Raw genomic sequence first — 24,229 nt, 5'->3', positions numbered from 1 at the left:
GTACCACCCTAAGAGACAATCAGACTCACAATTAGAAACAAGTATTTGAGCTACGATTGTTTTTTCAAGTTACTCTTTTTTTTTTTTTTAGATTTTATTTATTCATTTTTTCCCCCCAAAGCCCCAGTAGATAGCTGTATGTCATAGGTTCACATCCTTCTAGTTGCTGCACGTGGGACTCGGCCTCGCGTTGGACGGAGAAGTGGCGCCTTGGGGCTTGCCCGGGATCCGAACCCCGGCCGCCAGCATCAGAGCGCGCGCACTTAACCGCTAAGCCACGGAGCCGGCCCTCAAGTTACTCTTTTACAAAATAATTTTGAATTGATTTTAACTTTTCACCCTTATAGCTAAGTCCGTTAGTCACACGATGGTAAGCCAGGAAGGAGGCTCTGTTAGCAGTGAATTATAATTAACCAATGTTCCCTGTGGCAAAGCAACATCATTTTATAACTGAGTTAAGTTAAAGAAGTTAAGCCTTACTTAATCAATCACTTTTATGATCATTAAAATGTAAACTATGGACGTTCTATGTCCTGAATTTGGTTTTTTACTTGTTTTAAAACAAGATCAACTCCCTCTATGGCAAATGTTTGTAAAGATCATGCACTTTTTCTTTCTGTCTTTAGGATCTTGCTATATTTAAGCTGCTGTTTCATTTACTAACTTCTGACACTTCCATGCGATTACCTTTGTTATCCAGATTCTCAGTTTTGATGAAACAATTTTGAAATGCAGCAGAGAAAAAAGGGAGTTCGGTCATCTTGGTTTCACCTCAGAAGCTGTATGCCCTTTCCCTGTCCAGCCAAAAAACTCTAATTAACACCACTTCTCTATTATAGCCACAAAGTGAGAAAAACATCCAGGAAATTTGGGGACATGAAAATGTGAAAGACAGACGTGAACATTTCTGCTCCTACCTCCAAAAGTAGAGATGTTAGCTCGTCTTCACCAGCTTACCCGGCTACTTCCAGGCAACAGAGAGAATGAAGTATTACTAATTGGTGAGATTAAGTCACATGAAAGCAGATTATGATCCAAATTATATTTGGAGAGATGGAAGAGAAGAGCTTAAGGATCTTCATTGGGCATCAGCTGCATCAAGGATTCATTCAGCATTTAGCAGATCCACCTGTGGTCTCCTTAAGGCGGTCATTTTGAATTGGGTGCCTTAAAAGATGCAAATATTCAGACACTTGGATGCAGACATTACACTAGAGCACAGACACATGCACACTGTCTTGGGTGTACAGGGAAGATTCTGGAATCAGGAGTGGGGAGTCGTACACCTGCTCTAAGTCACTCTGGCTCTCTGTGCCTCAGAGTTCTGTCCCGTAAAATGTGGGCATTTGAGTTACATGCTCTCTAAACTCTAAATACTTTCATAATCTACTATACAAAAATAGATTATATACTATATATATATTATAAAAATATAATTAGTATATTATATACTAATATACAAACTATTTATACAGTATAATTACATACTAATAATCTCTTATACAATCTGCTAAAAATTCATAAAAATAACTATCCCTTCACGTTTTCCACTAAAGGGCTTGACCATTTTTCTAGAAATTATTTTCAGTATTCTATTCTATAGAGGTAAGAAGTCATTTCTTTAATAAAAAATTCTACTCAAAGCAGAAAATATGAGGAGACCTTGTTTACAGTCCTTAGACCTCACCCTGACCAAGAATTTTATCTTAGTATAAGGGAAAACATGGAAGAATTTTATTTATTCGTTTATACTCGTCTATGCTGTCTAAAAGTATTTGAATGACTTTTACCAAGAAGCTCAGATTTAAAAAAAAAAAACAAAACTAAACCCTCCCATGGTAGGATTGAGACAGGCGAAGGGAGGAGATGGATGTCCTAGGAGGTTCTCAGAGGTCACATAATGTACATGTTTTTTAAAAAACTCGTTTATGTGGTTATTTGCCTCTAATAAAAATGAAAGTTATATCTTATTTGACTCGAAACAGAAATGATCTTTCTGACCACCAGCCTGAGACACTTCCCCTTCTCTTGCATCTGTTTCCAAAGGAAGAAAGGAAGAAGGAAGGGAGGGAGGGGGAGAAAGGTAGGGAGGAAGCTCCGTCCCCTGAGGGCTGGGGCTTCCCAAGGAGAAGTTCTCAATTTCTCCTCTGGCTGGACACCAGGAAGCAACACCTGCAGAATCAGGGCTTGGACACTGAGGATGCAGCAGTGAACAAACCAGACATAAAATCTTGCTTTTAGGGAGTGCACGTTCTTCATCTCTAAAAGGTAAGTCAGAGTGTCAATTTGGGTGAATTTCATTCCTGATATTGTTCTGTAGTGCATTCTCCTAGTATTGACTATTTTAAAATTTTTCTCCTCTTCTAAAAATAAACTTGATGTAAATAATTCAATACAACAGAAAAAAATTGTTACCTAGTTTTTGTAATTTAATAAATGAAATGTTTGTGGTATTACGATTTTTCTTGTGAAAGTTAAGTTACTATTTTCCTTCTATTAATACAAGAGGACAACTGTACTCTATTTGGTTTTTGAAATTTGACATCAAATCTCATCAATGGTGCATGTTGTATAATCCTTACAATACTTTTTGATTCTATTCATTGAAGTGCATTTTTTTTTCCTCTGATGTGGTTGGGCGAAATATTGATAAGATTATAAAATAAGAGCCCAGTAGCTGGCAGTCATATGTTACATCAATGTTCCCCTCTGTAAATACTACATGAGTGTTACTTTACCTTTCAAAACTAGAAATCCTGGCCATGATCGCTTCCTCTTTTCGAACCTCCACGGCCATTTTTGCCCTAATTATCCTGCGTGTCGGGGCTCTGGAGACTTTCACAGCTGCGGTATATGAACACGCTGTCATACTGCCAAACACAACAGTTACACCTGTTTCTCTGGATGATGCCTTGCTCCTCATGAACAAGAATATAGATAATCTGGAGAGAGCGATTAAGCAGGCTGCTAAGCAGGTACTCTTTTATTTTTGCTAACCATAATTTATGGGAGGGACACGAGAGCTGGTGGAAGATTGGAGTGTTGGATTGTCCAGGTTGCACGTGGAGAAATCATTTGGATTTGACTTGTTTTGGACAGGGTGCTCAAATCATTGTGACTCCAGAAGATGCACTCTATGGATGGACATTTACCAGGGAAACCATTTTCCCTTATCTGGAGGATATCCCAGACCCTCAGGTGAACTGGATTCCATGTCAGCACTCGGACAGGTATTTTAACTATCCTAGTTGTTTGTGCAGAAATGCTGTAATTCTCTAAAATATGCACATTCACCCCAGCAAAGTGCTAAATCCTGAATAATCTGTAAGTGGTGTATGTTATGGTTGTATTTATCTTGGCATTGGTTAGATTAAAAAAATTGTACTTTGATACCATTTAACAATCATTTGTTACTGAATATCTTTATTAAATTTGCAGAAAATACGTAAATAGGATTTTATTACTGGGATTAAAAACTAAAGGAAGAGGCTCTCATGGATACTAGTTAGTCAGTTAATTTCTGAAGTGGACAGTGGGTTGTGTTTGGAAAATATTCCAAGGTCTCTATTGAAGGTAACGTATTGCAATTTTATGGAGTCTGTTCCAGAATCTGCTTCCCAGGCAGAAAGACCTTCCCACATACTTTCTAGTGAATCATAAGGAAGACCTTACACTTTGAAACTTTGCATTTTCCTGGGCTCATGAAGCTAATTTTCCAGGGAAACAGAAATCTAGAAACTTTGTACTATAAAATATTTAATATATATGTGTATGTTTAATATATAAATCCCGCTGTCTACTAAGACTTGAAGATTAATTAAATTATTTAGGTACAGATCACACACTTCCATATTTTCAGTAAAGGATCTCTCCCTCTTTCACACTCCTTCTCTCTCACCTCTCACTCTCTCTCACCCTCACACTTTCTCTCACTTTTTTACCTCCAATTAAGTTTACTAAACATTCCTCTGCCATGTTCTTGCTGGAGGATTATGGATACCATGCTTTTTTAGGCACCCCTGGTTATTCTGATAAGAGTTTTCAGGAAATGGCTTTTCCTAGCTCAGGAGAGATTAACTACACAAAGAGGACAACACTGGGTTTCATGACAGGGAAAAGTTCCATCTTCCCATCCTTCCTGTTTTGAGCCAACACTCTCTACCGTGTTTGTAAGAAACTTTCTTTTGTGCCAGAAGAGAGGCCGATAGCTGGACAGTCTTTCTGCATAGAAGTTTTGAGAATTGGGACAACCCATTTGTTTTTCATCTCATAGTAGGATTGAGTTCTGAATTTCCTGTTGAAAACAAAATATGTTGCAAATTTATGGATGAGTCAAAGATCACAGTAGCTATGGAGACTAGTGAAGATAGGGGGAGAGGTTTATTCCATATGGTTAGTAAATATCTCTTGCATAGCCCTAGAATGGAAGGAACAAATTTTGAAAGAAAATGGTCTTGCATCATCACCAATATAGTCACATTTAATTCATTAATCTTTTTATTCATTCATTCAACCATTATTTTTTGAGTATCTACCATGTGATAGATTCTATTCCAGGAATAGGGGATATAGCACTTAATAAAACAAGTCTCCACCCTCCTTGTGGCTTATGAATATTCTAGAGGACGAAGACAGATGTAAACAAACTCAGGTATTACATAGAATGTCATATGGTGATAGAACAAAGGAAATGGTGTGCTTGGGTGGGATGAGGTGTAGGGCCTATTGTGGTTATTCTTTTATTTGGATTGATTACAGAGCTTTGAGTGAGTATGGCGTCAGTGCATTGGCAAGGGAGAGAAATTGTGAGATGAGGTCAGAGAGGTGCCACACTGTGGGGATGGTATAGATTATGTAAGGTCTTGAAGTTGGTTATAAGAACTTTGGGTTTTCCGCTGAGTGAGATGGGGAGGCACCAGAGGATTTGGAGCTGAGGAATGATCCCATCTGACTCATGTTTTAAAAGGACCACTCTGGCTTCTGTATTGGAAACAGACTAGGTGGGCAGTGGCACAGCAGGGAGACCATTTAGGAAACTATTGTGATTATCCTGGTTGGGGCGGATGGAGCCGGAACTGGGATGGAAGAGGTGGAGCTGGAAAGACGTGGTCAGATTGTAGATATGTTTTGGGTGACAGGATTTGCTGCCAGATTGTTTGTGGGGGTACGAGAGAAAGATACACCTCAAAAGTCACTCCCAAGTTTTTGGCCTGAGAAACTGGAGGCATGCAGTTTCCACTTACAGACATAGAGAGCAGTGAAGGAATAGCAAGTCCAGGATGGAAATCAGGAAATCAATTTTGTGCATCTTACATTTGAGCTGCCCTTTAAGCATCCAGGTGGAGATGTCAACCTGGCCATTGCATATACAAGTCTGGCACAACAAGACAAGGTGAGAGCTTGAAAATAGAGATGGAAAATTGGAGATAGAAAATGCAGGAGTGCAGATATAGGTGGTTTTTAACGCTGTGATGGCTTAATCTACGGAGTGAGTTAAAGAAAAGAAGATATCTAAGGCTTGAGGTCTAGGAAATTCCAATGCTTAGACTCAGGGGAGATGAGGAGGAACCAGCAAAGGAGACGGAGAAGAGCTGCCAGTGAGGAGGAGAATGAGAGAGTGGGCTCCAATAAGCAAGGTGAAGTGTTTCCAGGAGGAGGGGTGATGAAGTGTGTCAGCCGCTGCAGGTAGGTAGCACGAGATCAGGTAAGATGTGGAGGTCATTGCCGGCGTTAATAAGAGCTGTCAGTGGGACGAGAGAGACGGAAGCTGCTTTGAATGCTTCAAAAAAGAATAGGAGAGGATGAGCTGGGGACAGCAAGATGGCCAGCTCTTTCAAGGAGTTTTGCTGAAAGAGGAGCTGAGAAATGGAGCATTAATTCAGACTGGCATGTGGGGTCAAGAGAGGTTCTCATTTTATTTTTTTGAAGATGAAAGGTATGAGAGCATATTTGCATGTTGATGATATGATCCAGTGTAGAGGTGACAACCGCTGATGCAGGAGAGTGAATAATGCATTTTCGGGGCAATAGATATGACATGGAAAAAAATTCATCAAGTTTAAGTATAATTTGTGACTTTTTTGGGTGTGTGTGAGGAAGATTGCCCCTGAGCTAACGTCTGTGCTCACCTTTCTCTATTTTGTACGTGGGCCTGATGAGCAGTGTGTAGGTCTGCGCCTGGGATCTGAACCTGCGAACCCTGGGCCACTGAAGTAGACTGCATGAACTTAACCACTACGCCACTGGGCCGGCCTCAATTTGTGACTTTTTAAATATGATCTCTATCATGTCACATAGTTATTTCTTTTTTGTGATGAGAACAATTAAGATCTAGTCTTATAGCAACTTTGAAGTTTATAACACTGTGTTGTTGTCTATAATCGCTATGCTGTGAATGAGATTTCCAGGACTTCTCTATTAGTTGCAAGTTTGTCCCCTTAAGCAACATATTCCCAATTCCTCAACCCCCCAGCCCCTGGTAACCACCATTCTACATTCTGTTTCTATGAGTCTCGCTTTTTTAGATTCCACATGTAAGTGATATCATACGGTATCTGTCTTTCTCCATCTGACTTATTGATATGTCTTAATCAAAATTTGATTTAGATTTGGTTACACACCAGTACAAGTAAGACTCAGCTGCCTGGCTAAGAACAACTCTATCTATGTCTTGGCGAATATGGGGGACAAGAAGCCATGCGATCCCCACAACTCCATGTGTCCTCCTGGCGGCTATCATCAGTACAACACCAACGTGGTGTATGATGCGGAGAGGAAGTTGGTGGCGCGCTACCATAAGGTAAGAGGGGCGGCTATGTAGAACGGAGCCTGCTCTGACGGTGGTGGGTGCGGGGTTTAGGAGTCTGAGCGTCTTTCCCTATACGATGTGATGTTACTGGAGATTTTTTTTTTAAAGGGAGCAATAAAGAAAATGACATTTTAGAAGAGAACTAATCTGAATAAATAAAAATGTAGGCAGAGACCTGTAAGAAAGGTGTGGTAATAGTCCAGGATTGAGATAATTTTTTGCATATATAAAACAGGTAATTTAAATGTTGATACAAAAGATACTAAGATGACTGATCTGGATACCATTTAACACTGAAATGATACAAAGATGTTTCCAAATTGTATGAATCAGTTTCAGGGAAATTAATTTCCCTGTTTTCTATCAAATCACAAAAGTGATCTTTCTATTTATTTTCTACACCAATTAATTAGTTACCCTCTTAATCGGTTTAAGGTCAAATCATGAAACTTTTACTTTAAACTCTGAACTGAAAGAGTAAAATATCCTGAAGTCATAATTTAAACTAAATTGCGTAGAGAGGCTGGCCTTTTAAATGGACATGTCACGTGCAGGTCAGTGTGCATGTCCCTCTTCCTCCCCCATATTTTTCTAAGAATCTTAAATTATAGCCTCACAATCTTTTCAATGGAGAAGTGATCTCCTGCAAGTCCCAGTTAATATATAAATATTATTCCAGAGGAGTGATATTAGATGAATAGTTTTCAAAGGTTTTTGATCATATACCCCAATCATAAAAAATTTTTAACATGAGTCCAAATTTTTGTATTTATAAATAAAACACACAACTTTCAAAAAGTTTTCTTCATAACCTTGTGGCTTTCGACAACTTCTTTTCATATGTAATTAAACTTTCGTGTTCTCCTCAAAAGTGTGTTTCATGCCAGGAATAGAAATGTCAGCTCTTCAGTTTCTTGTTTTTGAGACTGTGTTTACATTATGGCTATCATTTTTTAATGCACTTTCTTTGCAAGAATCATGTTAAGCTCTTTTTCTATCTGTAAGTGTTGATTTAGTAAAACTGGTAGCATAGTTTGGTCAAACCACTTAACCAGGCCCCAGTAAACTGCAGGATGGCACAGTGCGATGTTTGCTGACAAGCTAGTGAGGAGCCTTCGGTCATCCTAGTCCTAGGGGAGGGGCTCTTGCTCTCCTCTCAGGGTACTTCAGAGACAATTTGAGACCCACAACCTCTGACATATGGACCTAATCAGAGTGCCTTTGTCATTCAATTCTTAAAATACTAGTAAAGTTCAATTTCTATTTTAGGTTTTAGATAGAAAATAAATTTAGAGAGAAGTTTTAATAGTCTTATTCCCAACCCTTGGCATTCCCTACTTTGCAGACCATTTTATTAAATTGTTGACCCTGATTATTATATTAGACAGGGCAGTTTTTCAAGTTTACCTGAAAGGATTCCAGAAGAATTAAATGAAAAATTCATTTTCAACAGCAATTTTGAAAGGGGGGTAAGAGTCCCTGAGATTACTTTGGATGGGACACTGTAAAGAGGCAGGTGGCATCCCTCAGCCTATTAGCAGGTATTTATTGTGCATCAGGGGAATCCCTGAGACCTAGAGACAGAAAAAAGCTTCTTCAGCTCTCAGGAAGGTATTTGGCTCCTAATTGAGAGAGGGGGAAGGTAGGTAGGGAGAGAAAGAGAGATTGAGAGAGAGAGAGAGAGAAGCTATAATTCTGCAAGCTTTCCTTGGAAGTTTACTTCCAATCACCAGATTCATTCACTTCCTATAGATTTCCTGCTGTTGACCATAGCCAAAGCGATTACTAACTTTGGATGGTTTTTACAGATTATTGCTTCAAAAAACAAGCCTTTCCTGGTTTGTTCCTATTCATTTATTACAGTACCACCTCTACTTTGAGCCTCAGTTTGATGTCCCTGAAAAGCCAGAGTTGGTGACTTTCAACACCACCTTTGGAAAGTTTGGCATTTTCACCTGCTTTGATATTCTCTTCCACGACCCTGCTGTTACCCTGGTGAAAGATTTCCATGTGGACACCATCCTGTTTCCCACAGCTTGGATGAATGTCTTGCCCCTTCTGACAGCTATTGAATTCCACTCAGCTTGGGCTATGGGCATGAGAGTTAATCTTCTTGTGGCCAACACCCACAATATCGGTCTGAATATGACAGGTAATTCATGACCGGGTGAGGTCTGCAGGTACACCTCTTGATGCAGAGAGACGAATGCCTCAGATATGACCTGTTGTCATGTGTGACTTCCTTGTTGGGACTCCTCACTCTGTTTGTCTGTCTTTCACAACAAAAGACAAGCTGATTATGACAGTTATGATTGCCTTAAGACCTTTGTGTGTATTATTTCATTTATCCTCACAACAACTCTGTGGGATGGATGTTATCATCCCAATTTTACAGATTGGAAAACTGAGACACGCAGAATGCAAGTAACTTGCCAAAAGCTACCAGCCAGTAAGTGGCAGAGCATGGAAGTAAACAGGATTTGCTCTAACACTGGCAAAGGGCAGAGGAGTATATTATTGACATGTTGCTGTGTAACAAATTACCCTAAAAGTGAAAAGTGGCTTGAAACAACAAACATTTATCATCTCACACATTCGTTGGTCAGAAATTTGGGACTGGCTTAGCTGGGTGGTCCTGGCTCAGGCTCTCTCTGCAGGGTACATCAAGCAGTAGCTGGGCTGCAGTCATCTGAAGTCTTGACTGGGGTGGTCAGGTCTGCTTCCAGGATAGCGGCCTCACATGGCTCTTGGCAGGATCCCTTGGTTCCTTAGTGGCTGTTGGCAGGAGACCTTCATTTCTTGCCACTTGGTCCTCTCCACAGGGCTGCGTGATGGATCCTCATGGGGTGGCAGCTGACCTCCTCCAGAGCAAGTGAGAAGAGAAAGAGAGAGAGAAAGATGGTGGTGGGGGGGATGGGGGGGTGGGAAGCTATGCTGCTGTTTATACCTAGTCACACGTTCACTCCTCCATGTTCTTTTTTTTTTTTTTTTTTTTTTTTTTTTTTTTTTTTTTTTTTTTAAATTTTATTTCAGGTCCTCTATTATCATGTTTTACACCCTGATCTCATGTTTTCCCCCAGAGTAGAATAATACTTTTTTTTTTTTTTTTTTTTTAAAGATTTTATTTATTTATTTTTCCCCCAAGGCCCCAGTAGATAGTTGTATGTCGTAGTTGTACATCCATTCTAGTTGCTGTATGTGGGACGCGGCCTCAGCATGGCCGGAGAAGCGGTGTGTCGGTGCTCGCCCGGGATCCGAACCCGGGCCGCCAGCAGCGGAGCGCGCGCACCCAACCGCTAAGCCACGGGGCCGGCCCTCCATGTTCTAATCATTAGGAGTGAGTCACTACTAAGTCCAGCCTGCGTTCAAAGGGAAGGGAGTAGATCTACCCAGTGGAGGGAGGAGCACTGAAGAACTTTTGTATAGATTTGAAAACCACCACCACAGTAGGGAACAGGAGAGAATTTTGCATTACCTTTCCCCACCTTTGGGGATACAAAGATTTTTATATTTGGTTTAATTTTCTGTAATGCTAATAAATAATCCTATTATATTCAAAGTCTATTTGAAATGAGACCATTGAACATCTATTTTAATTTGCTCTGATAGAGAATAGGAGAAGTACTTAGGTGTTGGGTGTAACTAGAAGTCTGTGTGCTGTTTCATTGTGACTAACATGGTGATATGACCACATGTGCAATTCTGATGGGGGAATTGGCAGTGTTGGTTTTGTTTTTGTCTTAAAAAGACTTGTCTTCCATTCACAGGCAGCGGCATCTATGCACCACAGTCTCCCAAAGTATACTATTATGATATGCAAACAGAGATGGGAAAGCTCCTCTTTTCAGAAGTGGATTCACATCCCCGAGTCTCTCCTGCCTACCCGGCAGCTGTGAATTGGCATGCCTATGCCACAACCATCAAGCTATTCCCAGTGCAGAAAAACGCTTTCCAGGGATTTATTTCCCAGGATGCTTTCAACTTCACAGAACTTTTTGACAATGCAGGAAACCTTACAGTCTGTCAAAAAGATCTCTGCTGTCATTTAAGCTACAGAATGTTAGGGAAGGAAGAGAATGAAGTGTATGTTCTGGGAGCTTTTTCAGGACTTCGCGGCCGAAGGAGACGAGAGTACTGGCAGGTAATTTCAGCTCAAGTGAAAGGGAGCACTTAGGTGTCAGGACAGGTAAAAGAGTTAACTTTTCATATTTGTCCCAGGGAGCCGAATGCTTTTTCCTGGCATGACTCCACGCATTGTCGATATTACACACACACCCACACATGCGTACACACGCACGCACGCACACATACTTTGGTATTAATCATATGATATTTGCAATGGGAGTTAAGTATAATCTGATTGCTTGCTTTGAGCAAGCAATTTTTTTTTAAAAAAATTATTAACCTGACCATGGTGATTTTCTGTTTGACTAATAAACTAGTTTACATATTAAGGCTTCCTTAAGTAGCTTTGCTGACATATCTGAATATAAACGGTCTTGTTTTAACTTTTAAGACCATCAATGAGTAGGAATACAACTTTTATCTTCGTTTCTCTTATAATCAGATGTCCTGGTCATTTTATTCCCTTCCAATGATAAATATTTAAAATGCAAACTTTTTATATTGTGTTGGCTATGCATATGTGTTTTCTTATTATATTCTGTGCCCTACTGCCTTCTTCTAAAGAAAAGGATATGGAAAAAAGAGGTGGTCAAAGTTTAATCATCTCTGTAGTGTTAGTACTACTGTTGCCCAAAGACCTCCACTCTCTTGGGTCAAGTGCCATCATCTGACATGCTGAACTAGTGGTTTAAGTCTAACTCTAAACTGACTTCTTTCTTTCAATCTACTTGTTACCCAGGAAGTGGGGTTGGTTCTCAAGTCATTTGCCATTTCCAATAAAGCAGTTAATTATAAGAAACATGATCCAAATCTCTTCAACAAGTGGAGAAAATACTTGCTTTGCTATGGTTCTAAACTGAGTCAACAGTTCTAGTACAAGTAACTTTGATGTAAAGCATTGCATTTTGTCTGTATCTGTTCCGCATAGGTGTGCACCATGCTGAAATGCAAAACTACTGATTTGACAACTTGTGGATGGCCAGTAGACACTGCTTCTACAAGATTTGAAATGTTCTCCCTAAGTGGCACATTTGGAACAGAGTATGTTTTTCCGGAAGTGCTACTTACCAAAATTCATCTGTCTCCTGGAAAATTTGAGGTAGGAAGATTTTAAGGGTATTTGCATTTGTTGTGTTCTCTGAAGCCAGGTGAAACACGCTATGGCAATTTTATTGGTTAACTTTCGTTGTGTAACAAACTTCCTCAAAACTTAATGACTGAGCAATAATCATTTCTTTAGCCCTGATTCTGTGGTTGGCAATGTGAACTGGGTGTAGCCACGCTGTTCTTCGGGTCTGGAACGAGTCCAGTTGATGTTGACTGGTCCCATTCACACACCTGTCATTAGCTAGTGGATTGGTTGGGGCTGGCTGGTTTGTGAGGCCTTGTCGCGGACAGCTGGGATCGTTGGGCCACTTCCTCCCTGTGGTCTCTCTTCTTACAGCAAGCTTGGGCTTGTTCACTTGTTAGTTGAAGGATCCCAAGAGCATCAATAAAGAAAACCACGTGGGCAAGTTCTTTTCAAGTCTCTGCTTGCACCATGTTTACAAATGTCTCATGGACTGAAGCAAGTCACGTGACCAATGTAGACTCACGAGGCAGAGAAATAAATGATGCAGATCTCTCAGTGGGAAGAGCTGTAAAATCACATTGCAACAGGGCACGGGTAAAGGAGGGGAAAATTTTGTGGCCATTTTTACAATTTACAACAACTAACTCTAAAGTGATGACACTTCATTGGAATCATGATAAGATACCTAGAACTTATGAGCCTGAGGCACCTTTCATTGACAAATGTTTGTTTATAGAGTTTTAATTTTCTTTTCTCTCATGCGGGGACAAACAGAAAAAATATCACGTTACAGTGGCGATAATCAATTAATTCATAAGCTGGCCTCAAATTAGAATTAAGACTCAGCAGGTTTATATTTGCTAGTATACAGCACATGCGCGCACACACATACACACACACTCCACCAGTCTGAACCTTAATGTCTTCTCTGAATTGTGGCAAACACTGGCAGGGCTTCAGTAACTAGAGTGAAGTCATTGCATTTTCTATAAAAGAAAAATAGCATCTGAGTGAATTCATCTCAGGCATTGAGCAAGGAAATCTTTAAAACTACAGATTGCTTGTGGTCATAAATCTGTGTCTCCCTGTATTATCAGATTGGGAAATGTCACATTTATAAAAATATTTAATTCTGTGAAACCAACGGTTTACCATACAGTGCAGCCTTAAGGCTGGGAAACCCGGAGAACAGGAATCTTTGGCTGCTATAGAACCTGGTTGGGTAGAATCTCATGAGAAAATGAGGCTGGAATAAAAGCTTAAATGCCAACTACAGAAAATCATAATCGGATCTGAAGGGAGGGATCTGGAACTGAAATCTAGTAGTTAAAAGGTGGCACAAATAAGCATAGATGAATTGAAAATGTCTGGGACCACTTAAGGAGGTGAGAGAAGAGAGAGCAGGGTTCACACAGGTGAGCTGAGGAAGGGGTGGGGTCTGGGATCATAGAAGCTCTGCATCTTGTATGCCCTGCCATTGAAACTGAGCACACAATCTACCTTTCTGGGTTCTATTTTGACATTTTCCCCACGTCATATACTCATAGAAATGTATCTCCTTGAGGAATTATCCTGGAGTGGAACTGAGCATGTATCTCCCAAAAGCATCTCATCTGTGGGAGAAAGACAAAAAACTGGTAGTTTTCCAGACCCGGCGAAAGGTCCAGAGCCAGAAATGACATTTCACTATCCCTCTGAACCACATCAGATTTGAAGAAGATGGATGGTGGTGGTAGTTGATGAGGAGTTGGAGACCATAAAGAAATTAGTCCACAGCCACCTCCTTTCTTTGTTTTAAATTTTTTGTCTTAAATGGTTTCAGACAGTTGGGAACATTTAGAGAATGATACAGAAAAGTAAAATGTTAAGTACTTCACTGTATAGTATTCGTAGGTCTCAACTCTTAACACTTCTCAGAACTTGTCGTGCTATCTCCCATCTCTGGGTACTGACTGCTTATTCTTGGATGGAAAGAAGGAGGGAAGGGAGAGATTGCAACTGTGCTTTAAATTAGGCACTTAACAGTATAATTACCGTTTGGATCGTGTCTCATCTACTCCTGCTCATTTGCTGAATGATAAGATGAGATATAGATTGTGTTACCCCCAAAAGCTATCAAGGAGGCGTTTGGCTGCTGGCAGGCAGGATTTTTGGTACAGAACTTCCATGGAGGGGGCCGTGTGGCCAGAGTGCTGGTCTTCATTTTGCAAGTGTAGATTCTCTATGGCATGGTTTTCCCTGAAGTTCATCAGATTCTAAGGAACAGACACTAACCAAACTCACAAGATGGGAGGAAGAGAGGACCAGTTTATTATTATTTTTTAAAATAGATTCTCTTAGCTGGAGAACAATGAACTGTCATCTTGAGGAGGCTCTCCATTGGCAAGTCCTCTCAAGAGTCCAAACTATGGATCAGAAGTTTGTTTTGTGAGCACGGAATTAAAATAAAAGGGGTTGGGTGTTCATGGAGCAGATTTCTATGGAGCTATGGTAGCCTGTGGCAACGTGCTTCTCCTCTCTAGAGCTGGTTACCTCAAGACCACGTTGAAGTGGGGTGCCTACTTTCCTCAAAAAGGGCCAAATAAACAGGAACCAATTCTCGATTTTTTTAGTTATTCCTTCTCTAGAGAATTTGCTGATCATGGCCCTCCTGTTAACATATTGTTTCTAGAGAGACCAGTTATAACATCATAGATGATAAATTTTTCACCTGAGTTATGCCAGCCAGGTCTTCTGGAGTATTTCCCGAGTTTCCTTGACTGACGCACTCTCCATCAGCAAATATTTACACATTAGCTTAGAGATTCACTTCTGCAGAGATCTCAACACATTTACTGAATATCTTTCCCCACCCCTAGTTTTATGCTAAAAGCATGAAGTGTTATTGACCACGACCACAAATATGGAAAACATCTTACTTTAACGTTATAGACAATTCTGGTATATCATCAGAAGTATGATCTCTGCAACTAACTAGTTATGTAACCTTATGCAAGTCAGTTAACCTCTGAATTTCCTACCTGTAAAAGGGAGAGAATATCCTCCTCACTGATTTGGTGAGGATCAAATATGATAATGTGTGTGAACTCACTTTGTGAACAGTGAAGTATTATACAAATTTCAGGATCTATTTTTAAGTACTTACTACAAAAGGCTTATCTGGTTAACCAAGTTCATTAACAATGAGGAGGAATGGACCACATGTATTGAACATCATGTAAGTATAGATCAATGTGCAGATGGGCTGGAGGAGTAAGTGGCCAGGGCCCACTCCAGATCCAGTAAATTAGAATCTTGTGAAGGTGGAACTGATATTTTTTCAGAGTTCCACAGGTGATTTTGGTGGGTAAGAACTACCAGTTTAAGGGAATAATCAAAAAGGTCAAACTATATTTAGTATGTACTGCCTAGGAGGCAGTAAATTGTGTATCATTTTATATTTTAGGAAAATGTCTAATAAGCAACTGGTGAAAATGCTAAGTTTTAGCTAGAATCTGAGAGAAAATCCCTGATCTGGAACAGTTATTCCCAAGAAGGTCAAAATAGACAAAATTTAACCATATTGATGAAAAGTCACTAGAAAATAAGATATTTGTGTTTAACTTGTTTCAAACTTACCCAACTCTAATTTGAAATACAGCTCTGGTATTTCAATTTTGTGTCTTTAATGAACAATTTAATAAACAAGGAACAATTTATAAGCAATGAACACTTAATGAACAATAAACAGGGAACTTTTAATGTTTTATTTTGTTCATTTAATTACTGACAGGTTGTGTGTTTGACCACTAGTTAGTAGTCTGTGTCTTTGTGGGTCTGTGATGATCACGACAGTAACGCTCTTCTAGGATATTCAATTATTTTCTTCTTCCAGTTATGAAGTATCTGGTTTCTCAGTTTCCAAGTTCTCCCCATCCAAATTGTCCTTCCCACAACTGATGGATGCATTTTCTTTTGTTCTTGTTCCGTGTATTGTCTATCTATTTGTGTTTCTTTCTATTCTTGTTCCCTTACTTTGCATGCTTTACTCCCTCACAGAGAGGCCTCTGTGACTTCAGCATCCATCTGGTCATTCATGGCTTTCACAATCTGATCCCTACCTTCCTCTTTGACCACACAGCTTCTTTCCCTCTTCACCAGTCTTCAGCTCTAGCCAGTGGTGTGCTGTAAATTTTAACAACCCACTCTCTGAAGAAGAAAAGAAAAAGCCCTGATTTGTGGCATTTGCCAATTTTCATGGCATAAATCTTCCCACTGCGACCAGTTTCAGGAAGGACTATGTTTAACAACCAGCTGTCAAAGTTCCTGGAAATTTGACAATCTGTTCTAGCAAGCATGCACACCATCGGCTCCAGCACACCGCTGGTTCTAGCCAGACTGGAGTGAGAAAGCTCATTGCCTAGATCTGTCACACATACTTCTGTCTCAGAAGGAGCCTTTGCTGCTTCACTTTCCACTTCCCATGACATCGTCTGTCATGCAGCCCCGGGGAGACATTCGTTATCTGCTCCTTCTTGTGGCAGGTTGTGTCCCCCTCTGGGAAGCTGACCAGTCCCGCTTGTCCGTCACAGACCTCCTAAGCACTTGTCTCTTTCCCTCTCTAATACACTGATATACTGATTTCTCTCTGTGCTCAGTGGCTGCTCAGTTTCACCTTTAACTTTTGAGCTTCCTGAGGGAGGGGTCTGGTTTGTAAACCTGTAGGTCCCGCTATCTCACACGTAACTGGACTCATAAGCTTTGCTGCTGCTGCTTTTTGACTTTTTATTAAGGGTTACATTTGATTGTGGAAACTCAAATATTGAGCCCTGTGGCTCTAGTCCTCGTTACATATAAAATAGCTGTCCACTTCCCATCCTGCCTGTTCTCCACTCCCCACCCTCACCAAACTGGAACTACTTGATCAACTGTGATATCTAGGATTGCTTCACAATCATCAGTCTGCTTGTAATGCATATTTTAATCAAGCTGACTATGCTTTTCCCACTGTTTCTTTAGGTGCTACAAGATGGGCGCTTGGTGAACAAGAATGGACCATCCGAGCCTATCCTAACAGCGTCACTCTTTGGGAGATGGTACACTAAGGACTCACCTTCCATCCCAGGCGGGACCAGCAATTCAGCAACAACACACCTGGCTCACACCTACTTTATTGATGATGGTAGCTTTGCAGATAACATGATGGGATAGGACGTCTCTTTATTGCATTCATTTTTGCAGCATATACTCTGCTAAATGTGTTTATCAGGTTCCCAAGTTTACTAAGAAACTTTGAAGGGCTATCTCAATAGTATAGACCAATGATTTCTAAGTGTGTATTTTTCTCAGCAAGGATTATTTTTAAGTATTATGGTGATTTCACCCCTTTTTTGGCTACTCTGAAATGTTGCAGTGCAGTATAACGGAAAGAGCATGGATGTTTGGGTCAGACAAATGAGACTCAAATCCCAGCTCCAGCCTTATTGGCTGTGTGGTCTTGTGTGTGCTTGTGTGTGTGAGAGGGAGCAGAGTGAGGAGCTCCAGGGCCATTGTAAACATAACCATGGCCTTTGAAGAGACCAGTAATGATGGGATTGAGAGGGTTATGACATTAAAGACAGTTTGAACTCATCTAGTTTTCTGTGCTAATGATTAGGGGGAAATTTGCTTTCCAATCAGGTGGTAATATTGAAGTTTATCTTAATAATGACAGTTGTTTTGAGATGTTCTAGAAGAAATGACAGCTAGACTAGGTTCATATCAAAGGTGACCATCCAGAGTATTCATAGCCCCAAAAAGTCCTACCTGAAGACTGTGGTATAATTTAACAGGCACAAATCCCATAACACAAAAACCGTGGCTGTTAATAACACTATTTTCAACACTGGTAGTCTACTTTTTTCAAAATACATATATCTCAGGCTACTTGAAATGTAAGAGCATATTTGTTACTGATCATTTATTGCAAATATTCTTGAAATTAAAGAAATGACTTTGAATTTCCAGATTTTTTTCAAATTTTATATCTCTAAAGTGATTTTGTCTAATATTTTTACATTAAAAAATCACAATTGAGGCATTTATGTTTTTGTTTCTGTGTATTGTTGTATATCTACTCCTTATGGATTCAATTAGAATATTCCATTAAAACGCAGTAGGAAGTTAAAATGACTTTTATAGTCAAGTGGTTACTAGTAGGAGAAGGGAAATAGAAGTTAAGGCACGTTTTGTGTTTGATTTTGAGAATGGCTTATATGGTCCTTGTGTTCAAAATTGGGACCTCAGAGATGGTCATTTTAAAGTGGTGGTGAATATACATATATACAAATAGTTTAAATCACATAATCATCACAATCATCTGTTCTTTTAACTTTTCGTAAAGTATAGAACACTTCAGATTTGCCAGGTTTTGCTTGAGGAAGTTATGCATTATGCAATGGTTTTGCTGTGTGTATGGTGACACATCATCTTGGGCAATGATATTTCACTTCCAGAAGTTTCAGTGTTGCCTGGGAGTCAACAGCTGATTCTAAACCCAGCAGTTGGAGAAAGAGTCAAGCAAAGGTCTCCGCACAGATTCCAAAGGACAGACAGCTCTTCTGCTGATTCACATTTAGAGCTGTTCACTGTGCTTCAACTCACTAAAAACAAAAAAGAAAATACACCAAGCTCCAAGGAAGAGAGTTCTTGACTCAATTGTGAAGTTGCTTGCATTACAGCATTTTAGCTCCAACCTCCTCAGCCGTTTATGCGCACACTCATTTTATTGTACCAAAGGACTCAAGTGTAGCTTGGTTTGGCCTTGATTTAGGGAAGTGCACCTGAGGGCGTAGCTCTTTGGTTTCTAAAGAGTCTAATGACAGAGTCCGATTTCTTTGATAATCATCTTTCCAGCTCACCTTAAAATTTCGTGATGGTTCTTGAGTCCCTGTGGTTCTGCAGGGAGTAAACAAGCCTCTGGTTTTCACGTATTCAACTTTCCCCAGGCCTTTGTTCCTGACATGCCTTATTATGACTTCCCCTGTATTATGAACCCATACCCTCCACCTGCCTCAGCGTCCTCTCGGCTTACCCTCCACCCTTTGTCCTTCCGTGTAATAGCAGGCATTGATTTCATGCTGTGTTTCATGCTCTGGGTCCTGGGACATTGGTCTATGCATTCGCATTGCTCTCCTGGCCACTCTGTGACGTTGCCCCTGTGGTATGACTTATTCCAGTAATTTCTGTGATACACTCACAGCCTACTCCACAATTATCACGGTCCCTACTTTCTACTTTGTATTCCTTCTTTGCATTCTGATCCATTCTCATGGCTTCAGCTCGTTCCAAAAGTGATTTCCATGGCATTCTTTCTGTTTTGACCTCTTTCTTCAATTCCATTCACATTTCTAACTCCATTCTGATCATCTGTACTAGGTATTCCACAGAGGATAGTGTCTAAAAGAAATCTGAGGGCAGATGCCTGTTCAGGTAAATACGGTCATAACACACACACTCATCCACACACATAGATACTTCTAATAAAGGCATTGTTGAAAAGATATCTGAATGTAGAAACAGTAACAACTGTGAAGAGGATTCCTTGAGACCTGAAGTATTTGGAGTGGGAAAGAAGATATTTCAACAATCTCTCAGAGAATGTCCAGGCCACGTGAAGATAAGTCAAAGGAGAAAAATAATGGGGATGAACTGAGTGATTTTAGTTTCCATGTCTTGAGGAATCTTGTGACATCTTACTTAGGGAAATATGGATTGGACACCCCAGTGATAGCTTCCGTCAGTTATAAGAGCTATGAGCCCTTGGTCCCCTGCTCCTTTTATGCACTTTTCATTTTTTATCTCAGAAGCTAATTTTTTTATACTGTATGTTTCATTTATTCCTTTGAACTTGAATTTCAGTCCATTAGCTGGAGATTCAGTATTTCTTATGCTAACTCATTTTATATTATAATGCTAGTCTTTGATATTATAATTAATAATGAAAACATTTTAGGTGATTGCCAATTATAAATCTGTCATACATGTTGTTTGAAGATAAAGTCTCTGAGTCATTGATTTTTTTAACCCTTTATGAACAAAAAGAAAAGAGGCAAAAAAGGAGGGCAATGCTCTCTCTCTCTCTTTTTTTTTTGTGAGGAAGATCAGCTCTGAGCTAACATCTGCCAATCTTCCTCTTTTTGCTGAGGAAGACCAGCTCTGAGCTAACATCTATTGCCAATCCTCCTCCTTTTTTTTTTTTCCCCCAAAGCCCCAGTAGATAGTTGTATGTCATAGTTGCACATCCTTCTAGCTGCTGTATGTGGGACGCGGCCTCAGCATGGCCTGAGAAGTGGTGCGTCGGTGCGCGCCCGGGATCCGAACCTGGGCCGCCAGTAGCGGAGCGCACACACTTAACCGCTAAGCCACGGGGCCGGCCCCGCTTTATATGGGACGCCACCACAGCATGGCTTGACAGGCGGTGTGTCGGTGCGCGCCCAGGATCTGAGCCTGCGAACCCCCCGGGCCTCCCCAGCGGAGCGCGAGAACTTAACCGCTACACCACCAGGCTGGCCCCCAGTGCTCTTTTTTTTACGATAAAGAAAAATGGTGGTTTTTATATCTTTTAGAGTTAGGAGTGCAAATTTGAATACAGTTAGCTAAGATGACTAATGAGCTGAAAAGTCTTTATAATTCAAAAGCAGACATAACAGACATAGGAAATATTTGAAGTCTAGGAGGACAAAATGGGGATTTTCATAAACAATTTTATAAGGACACTCACATGGCTACCCATTACGAGACAGGAATTGACTTCAGTGCTTCCGGCATCTCACCTCACGTGAACCGTATTTCAGGTGGCTTTGTTGTTTGGCTTCGTCTCCTGTTCACCTGCATTTGGCCTGCCCTTCTCTTGTCTATAATTAGGCGGTCTACTAGATCCCCTTCTAGGTTATAGATAAGGTTCTATTTGTAAAACCGAATCAGAAAACCCAGAGTTAAAAAAAAGTCTCAGACCTAATAAAAATATAGGAATTGATAGATTTTAAAGAAAAGAATGTGAGGCCTAAAATATTTTATATCTATAAGGCTTTGCATCCATTATAAATTCTTTCAACCCTCATGGCATTGGTAAGTACTAGTAACTTCATTTTTCAGATGAGGACATTGAAGTTCAGGAGCTGGATTAGTTTCCCAATCTTGATATGACTAATAAGTAGAGAACTACTCATTAACTACTTGTTAACAATTAACTTGTTATTTGACCCCAGTCCAACTGACTCAGTGACCTGGCACTTATCCAAGGCACAGTCCTACTCACAGACCAGTGCAAAATAGCTACCTCTGTGATCCTGTGGAACACCTTACACTTCATGCTATAAAAACCATCACATTTGACATATTTGCCACTAAAATGAGCTTCTCAAGGACAGAAATCATGCTTATTCATTTTTGATGTATTTCTAATGTACAGCACAGTGCCTGGAACAAGATGCTGAATGAACTGAAAAAATTACTAAGAACAGAGAAAACGGGTACCCAGAATGGGTGTCTGGTCTGTGTTTGGGACATGATGGTTCTATAGTTGCTACTGAACAAAATGAAAATCTTTCATTGACCAGATCACACCTCCAATATGACCATATATGAATTCAAATTTTAGTATCTCAGCGATGTGTAGAACATCAGTGAATTAATGAGAACACTGATTGGAAGATGACACAAAAGCAATTGTTTATAATTGACTCCTGCTGGGAGACTCTAATATAAATAGACTCTTGACTACGTGAAAATAGAAGTAGGAAGCGTGTAGTAGGAGGGCAGGTGTGTACCTTCCCGTCAAGCCCTAACTCATGCCCCATGGCTAGGAACCTCATCATCAGTTAAACTTCCCACTGATTTGAAAGGAATCCAAATGTATTGGGCAAGATGATGAGGTGATAGTATAAGAAGTTCAGTGGAAGGGTAAAAGGTCTAAGAAGGAATGAAAAAGGCATAAGTGGAATCAGGGAGCCTGAAGGTCTTCAGAAATGCAAGTTGTCTGTCTTCATTACAATTTTAGGCCTTGATTCTCCCAGAAAGAGAAGACCAAAGTGATCAAGGAAATCAGAATTATATCCAGAGACTTTTATAACCTCCCGTAGCGAATGCCTCTTGTTTCTCTCTGCCACACCTCCTGTTTCCTCTCTTTATTAATGGCAACTCGTGTAGTTTGGGTTGGGGATCAGCCCTTTTAGCTCCACAATGTGTGGTGTATGCCCAGGCCTGGCCAGTCACAGACTAGACCCTCGGGGCCAGAGAAGTATGCAGGGCAGAGCACATGTTTGAAGACAAGCAGATGAGAATGCTCCCTAGGACTTTTGATAGAACAATGGGAAAAGAAGCACTTTCTTCTGTGATCAGAGGCACAAGGACCGTGTAAGTCCAGAGCCCCCCAGGAGCCGTCTTCACTGCAAATTGAAAAGAGCATTTCCAAGGATGAGGACAAAGGAGAGCTGAGCCAGAGAACTCTGAAGACATCATTTAAACACCTGGGTCCTGCACTTCCTCATTTTGGTTACTCTTATCTGATTCCACATAGTGAGTAGCACGAAACCTCTAAATGCAAAGGCCCCGTGTGCTTCCTTCCTTCAGGGGAAACTTTCAAGGTTATTACGCCCAAGACTTCTGCCAGTCTTGGGTATAAACCTCAAAAAAAGAGTGGGCAGCAGTAGTTCCATGGAAGACAACAGATGGCTTTTGTCATGTGGAAGAAAAGAGAGGCGGGAAGCCACAGTGGGCTTAAAGAAAGCCTGCCTGAAATTTAGAAATATCGAAGCCCTGTGGAGTATCCTTATGAAACCTCTGTTTATTAAAAAACAAGTGCATATTCCAAGTTATTTTAAACTTTATTGTGAAGATGTTTCTGAAACACAGACATGTGTAAAGGATTACATGCCAATCACCTAGGTGCTCACTGCCCAGTTTATGCAATAAAATGTTACGAATGGAGCCGTATCTCTTGCATTCCCCTAGGATCACATTCTCCTCCTTTCCCTGTTTTTTTCCTCAGAGAAAATCACTATCCTAAGACTTTTCTAGGTCCTTCCCATGACTTCTTGGTGGTTTATTACATATGTACATATCCCTACTTAGTACTATTTTGTATCTTTTTGAACTGTGTATAGACAGTATCAAATTATACATTTCATTCTGCATATTTCTTATTTTTATATGAGAAATTGTGACATTAATCCATGTAAATAAGCATTGCTCTATTTCTTGCATTTTCACTGCTGTGTGGTGTAGTTATATGAATGTGCCAGTTATGAAACTATTGTCTCTCAGCTCCAAACCCTTCTGTAGTCGTCTTTGTGATGCTGAGGCTGGCACTAGGCAAACGTAGTTCTCCTTTGCCATCTGGCTCCCTGTTATGTTCTGCCAATAGGGGGCGCTAGAGGGACACCGAAGATTGAAAGAGAGAAGGGACTTTCTGTTGCTCGCCTATCAGTGTGGTCCCATCCACAGCTGCAGTACCTGGCAGCAGTAGTTTGTTCCAGTAGTGGTTGGTTCTAGTTTTTGATTTTTTTTCTATACTCTGAGAACCAGTGTCATTGCCTTCCTTCAAATGCACCAGCCAGCGTCTCCTCAAGAGATTTGAGTCCCAGCTATGCGGGCGCCCTCTTCTGAGGATCTGGCTCATAGGCACCAGCTGGAGAGCACCCCCCCCCTCAGAGGTCTGAGCCTCAGCTCCACAGGGTCCTCTGGAAAGCTTCTAGCTCCTAACGCTCTCCTCCTCCCTTTGTTCACAAGCACTAGGGGCAGGAGCTGCTTCTCTGCAGTTGCTGTCTCTGTGTTACCCCACTGTTTCTTTTTGTCTTTCATTCATCAGATGCCCATTTAACCAAATCCTTATGTTAAATTCTCCTAAAATGACTGGTGTGGATTCTGTTTTCCTCATTGCATCTTGCTTAATACAACAGATAAAACAATATTCATGTGTCCATTTTCCTATTGATGAATGTGCTGAGCTTGGCCAAACCTGCTGCTCTGACATCTCGGGTAAGCTTGATGATGCGGTAACAAACAAAATGTGGAAGCATTCAGCGTGGTGCAGTGGTGGTCCAGGCATGTTGTTATGGCCTCTCACCCAGCCATCAGCACCAAAGCCGCAAGCCCGTTATCTGTCTTCCTCTGATCTGCCATGTTCTTCACTCCATCAGGGCTGCTGAAACCATGAACTTCAGACACCTGTGTGAGAACACAGGCTTTGTGGCTACTTGCATCCT

General features: G+C 40.6%; 1 protein-coding gene across 1 annotated transcript; it reads left to right on the top strand.

Annotated features, from left to right (window-relative positions):
• The first annotated feature begins 2,761 nt into the window (after positions 1-2,761).
• LOC101403893 (pantetheine hydrolase VNN2) lies at positions 2,762-18,001 on the top strand. Its single transcript, XM_004422332.3, has 7 exons — positions 2,762-2,975; positions 3,100-3,230; positions 6,607-6,799; positions 8,672-8,960; positions 10,576-10,949; positions 11,862-12,032; positions 17,004-18,001. Exons 1-7 carry the CDS (start codon positions 2,763-2,765, stop codon positions 17,193-17,195), a joined length of 1,563 nt encoding a protein of 520 aa, XP_004422389.1. The 5' UTR covers position 2,762; the 3' UTR covers positions 17,196-18,001.
• The last annotated feature ends 6,228 nt before the right edge of the window (positions 18,002-24,229 follow it).

This window comes from Ceratotherium simum, chromosome 19 (genome assembly GCF_057802395.1).
Source record: "Ceratotherium simum simum isolate JZ-2026a chromosome 19, ASM5780239v1, whole genome shotgun sequence".
NCBI classification, from domain to species: Eukaryota; Metazoa; Chordata; class Mammalia; order Perissodactyla; family Rhinocerotidae; genus Ceratotherium; species Ceratotherium simum.
The sequence above is the reverse complement of the archived record's forward strand: the minus strand, read 5'-3'. Positions and strand labels throughout refer to the sequence as shown.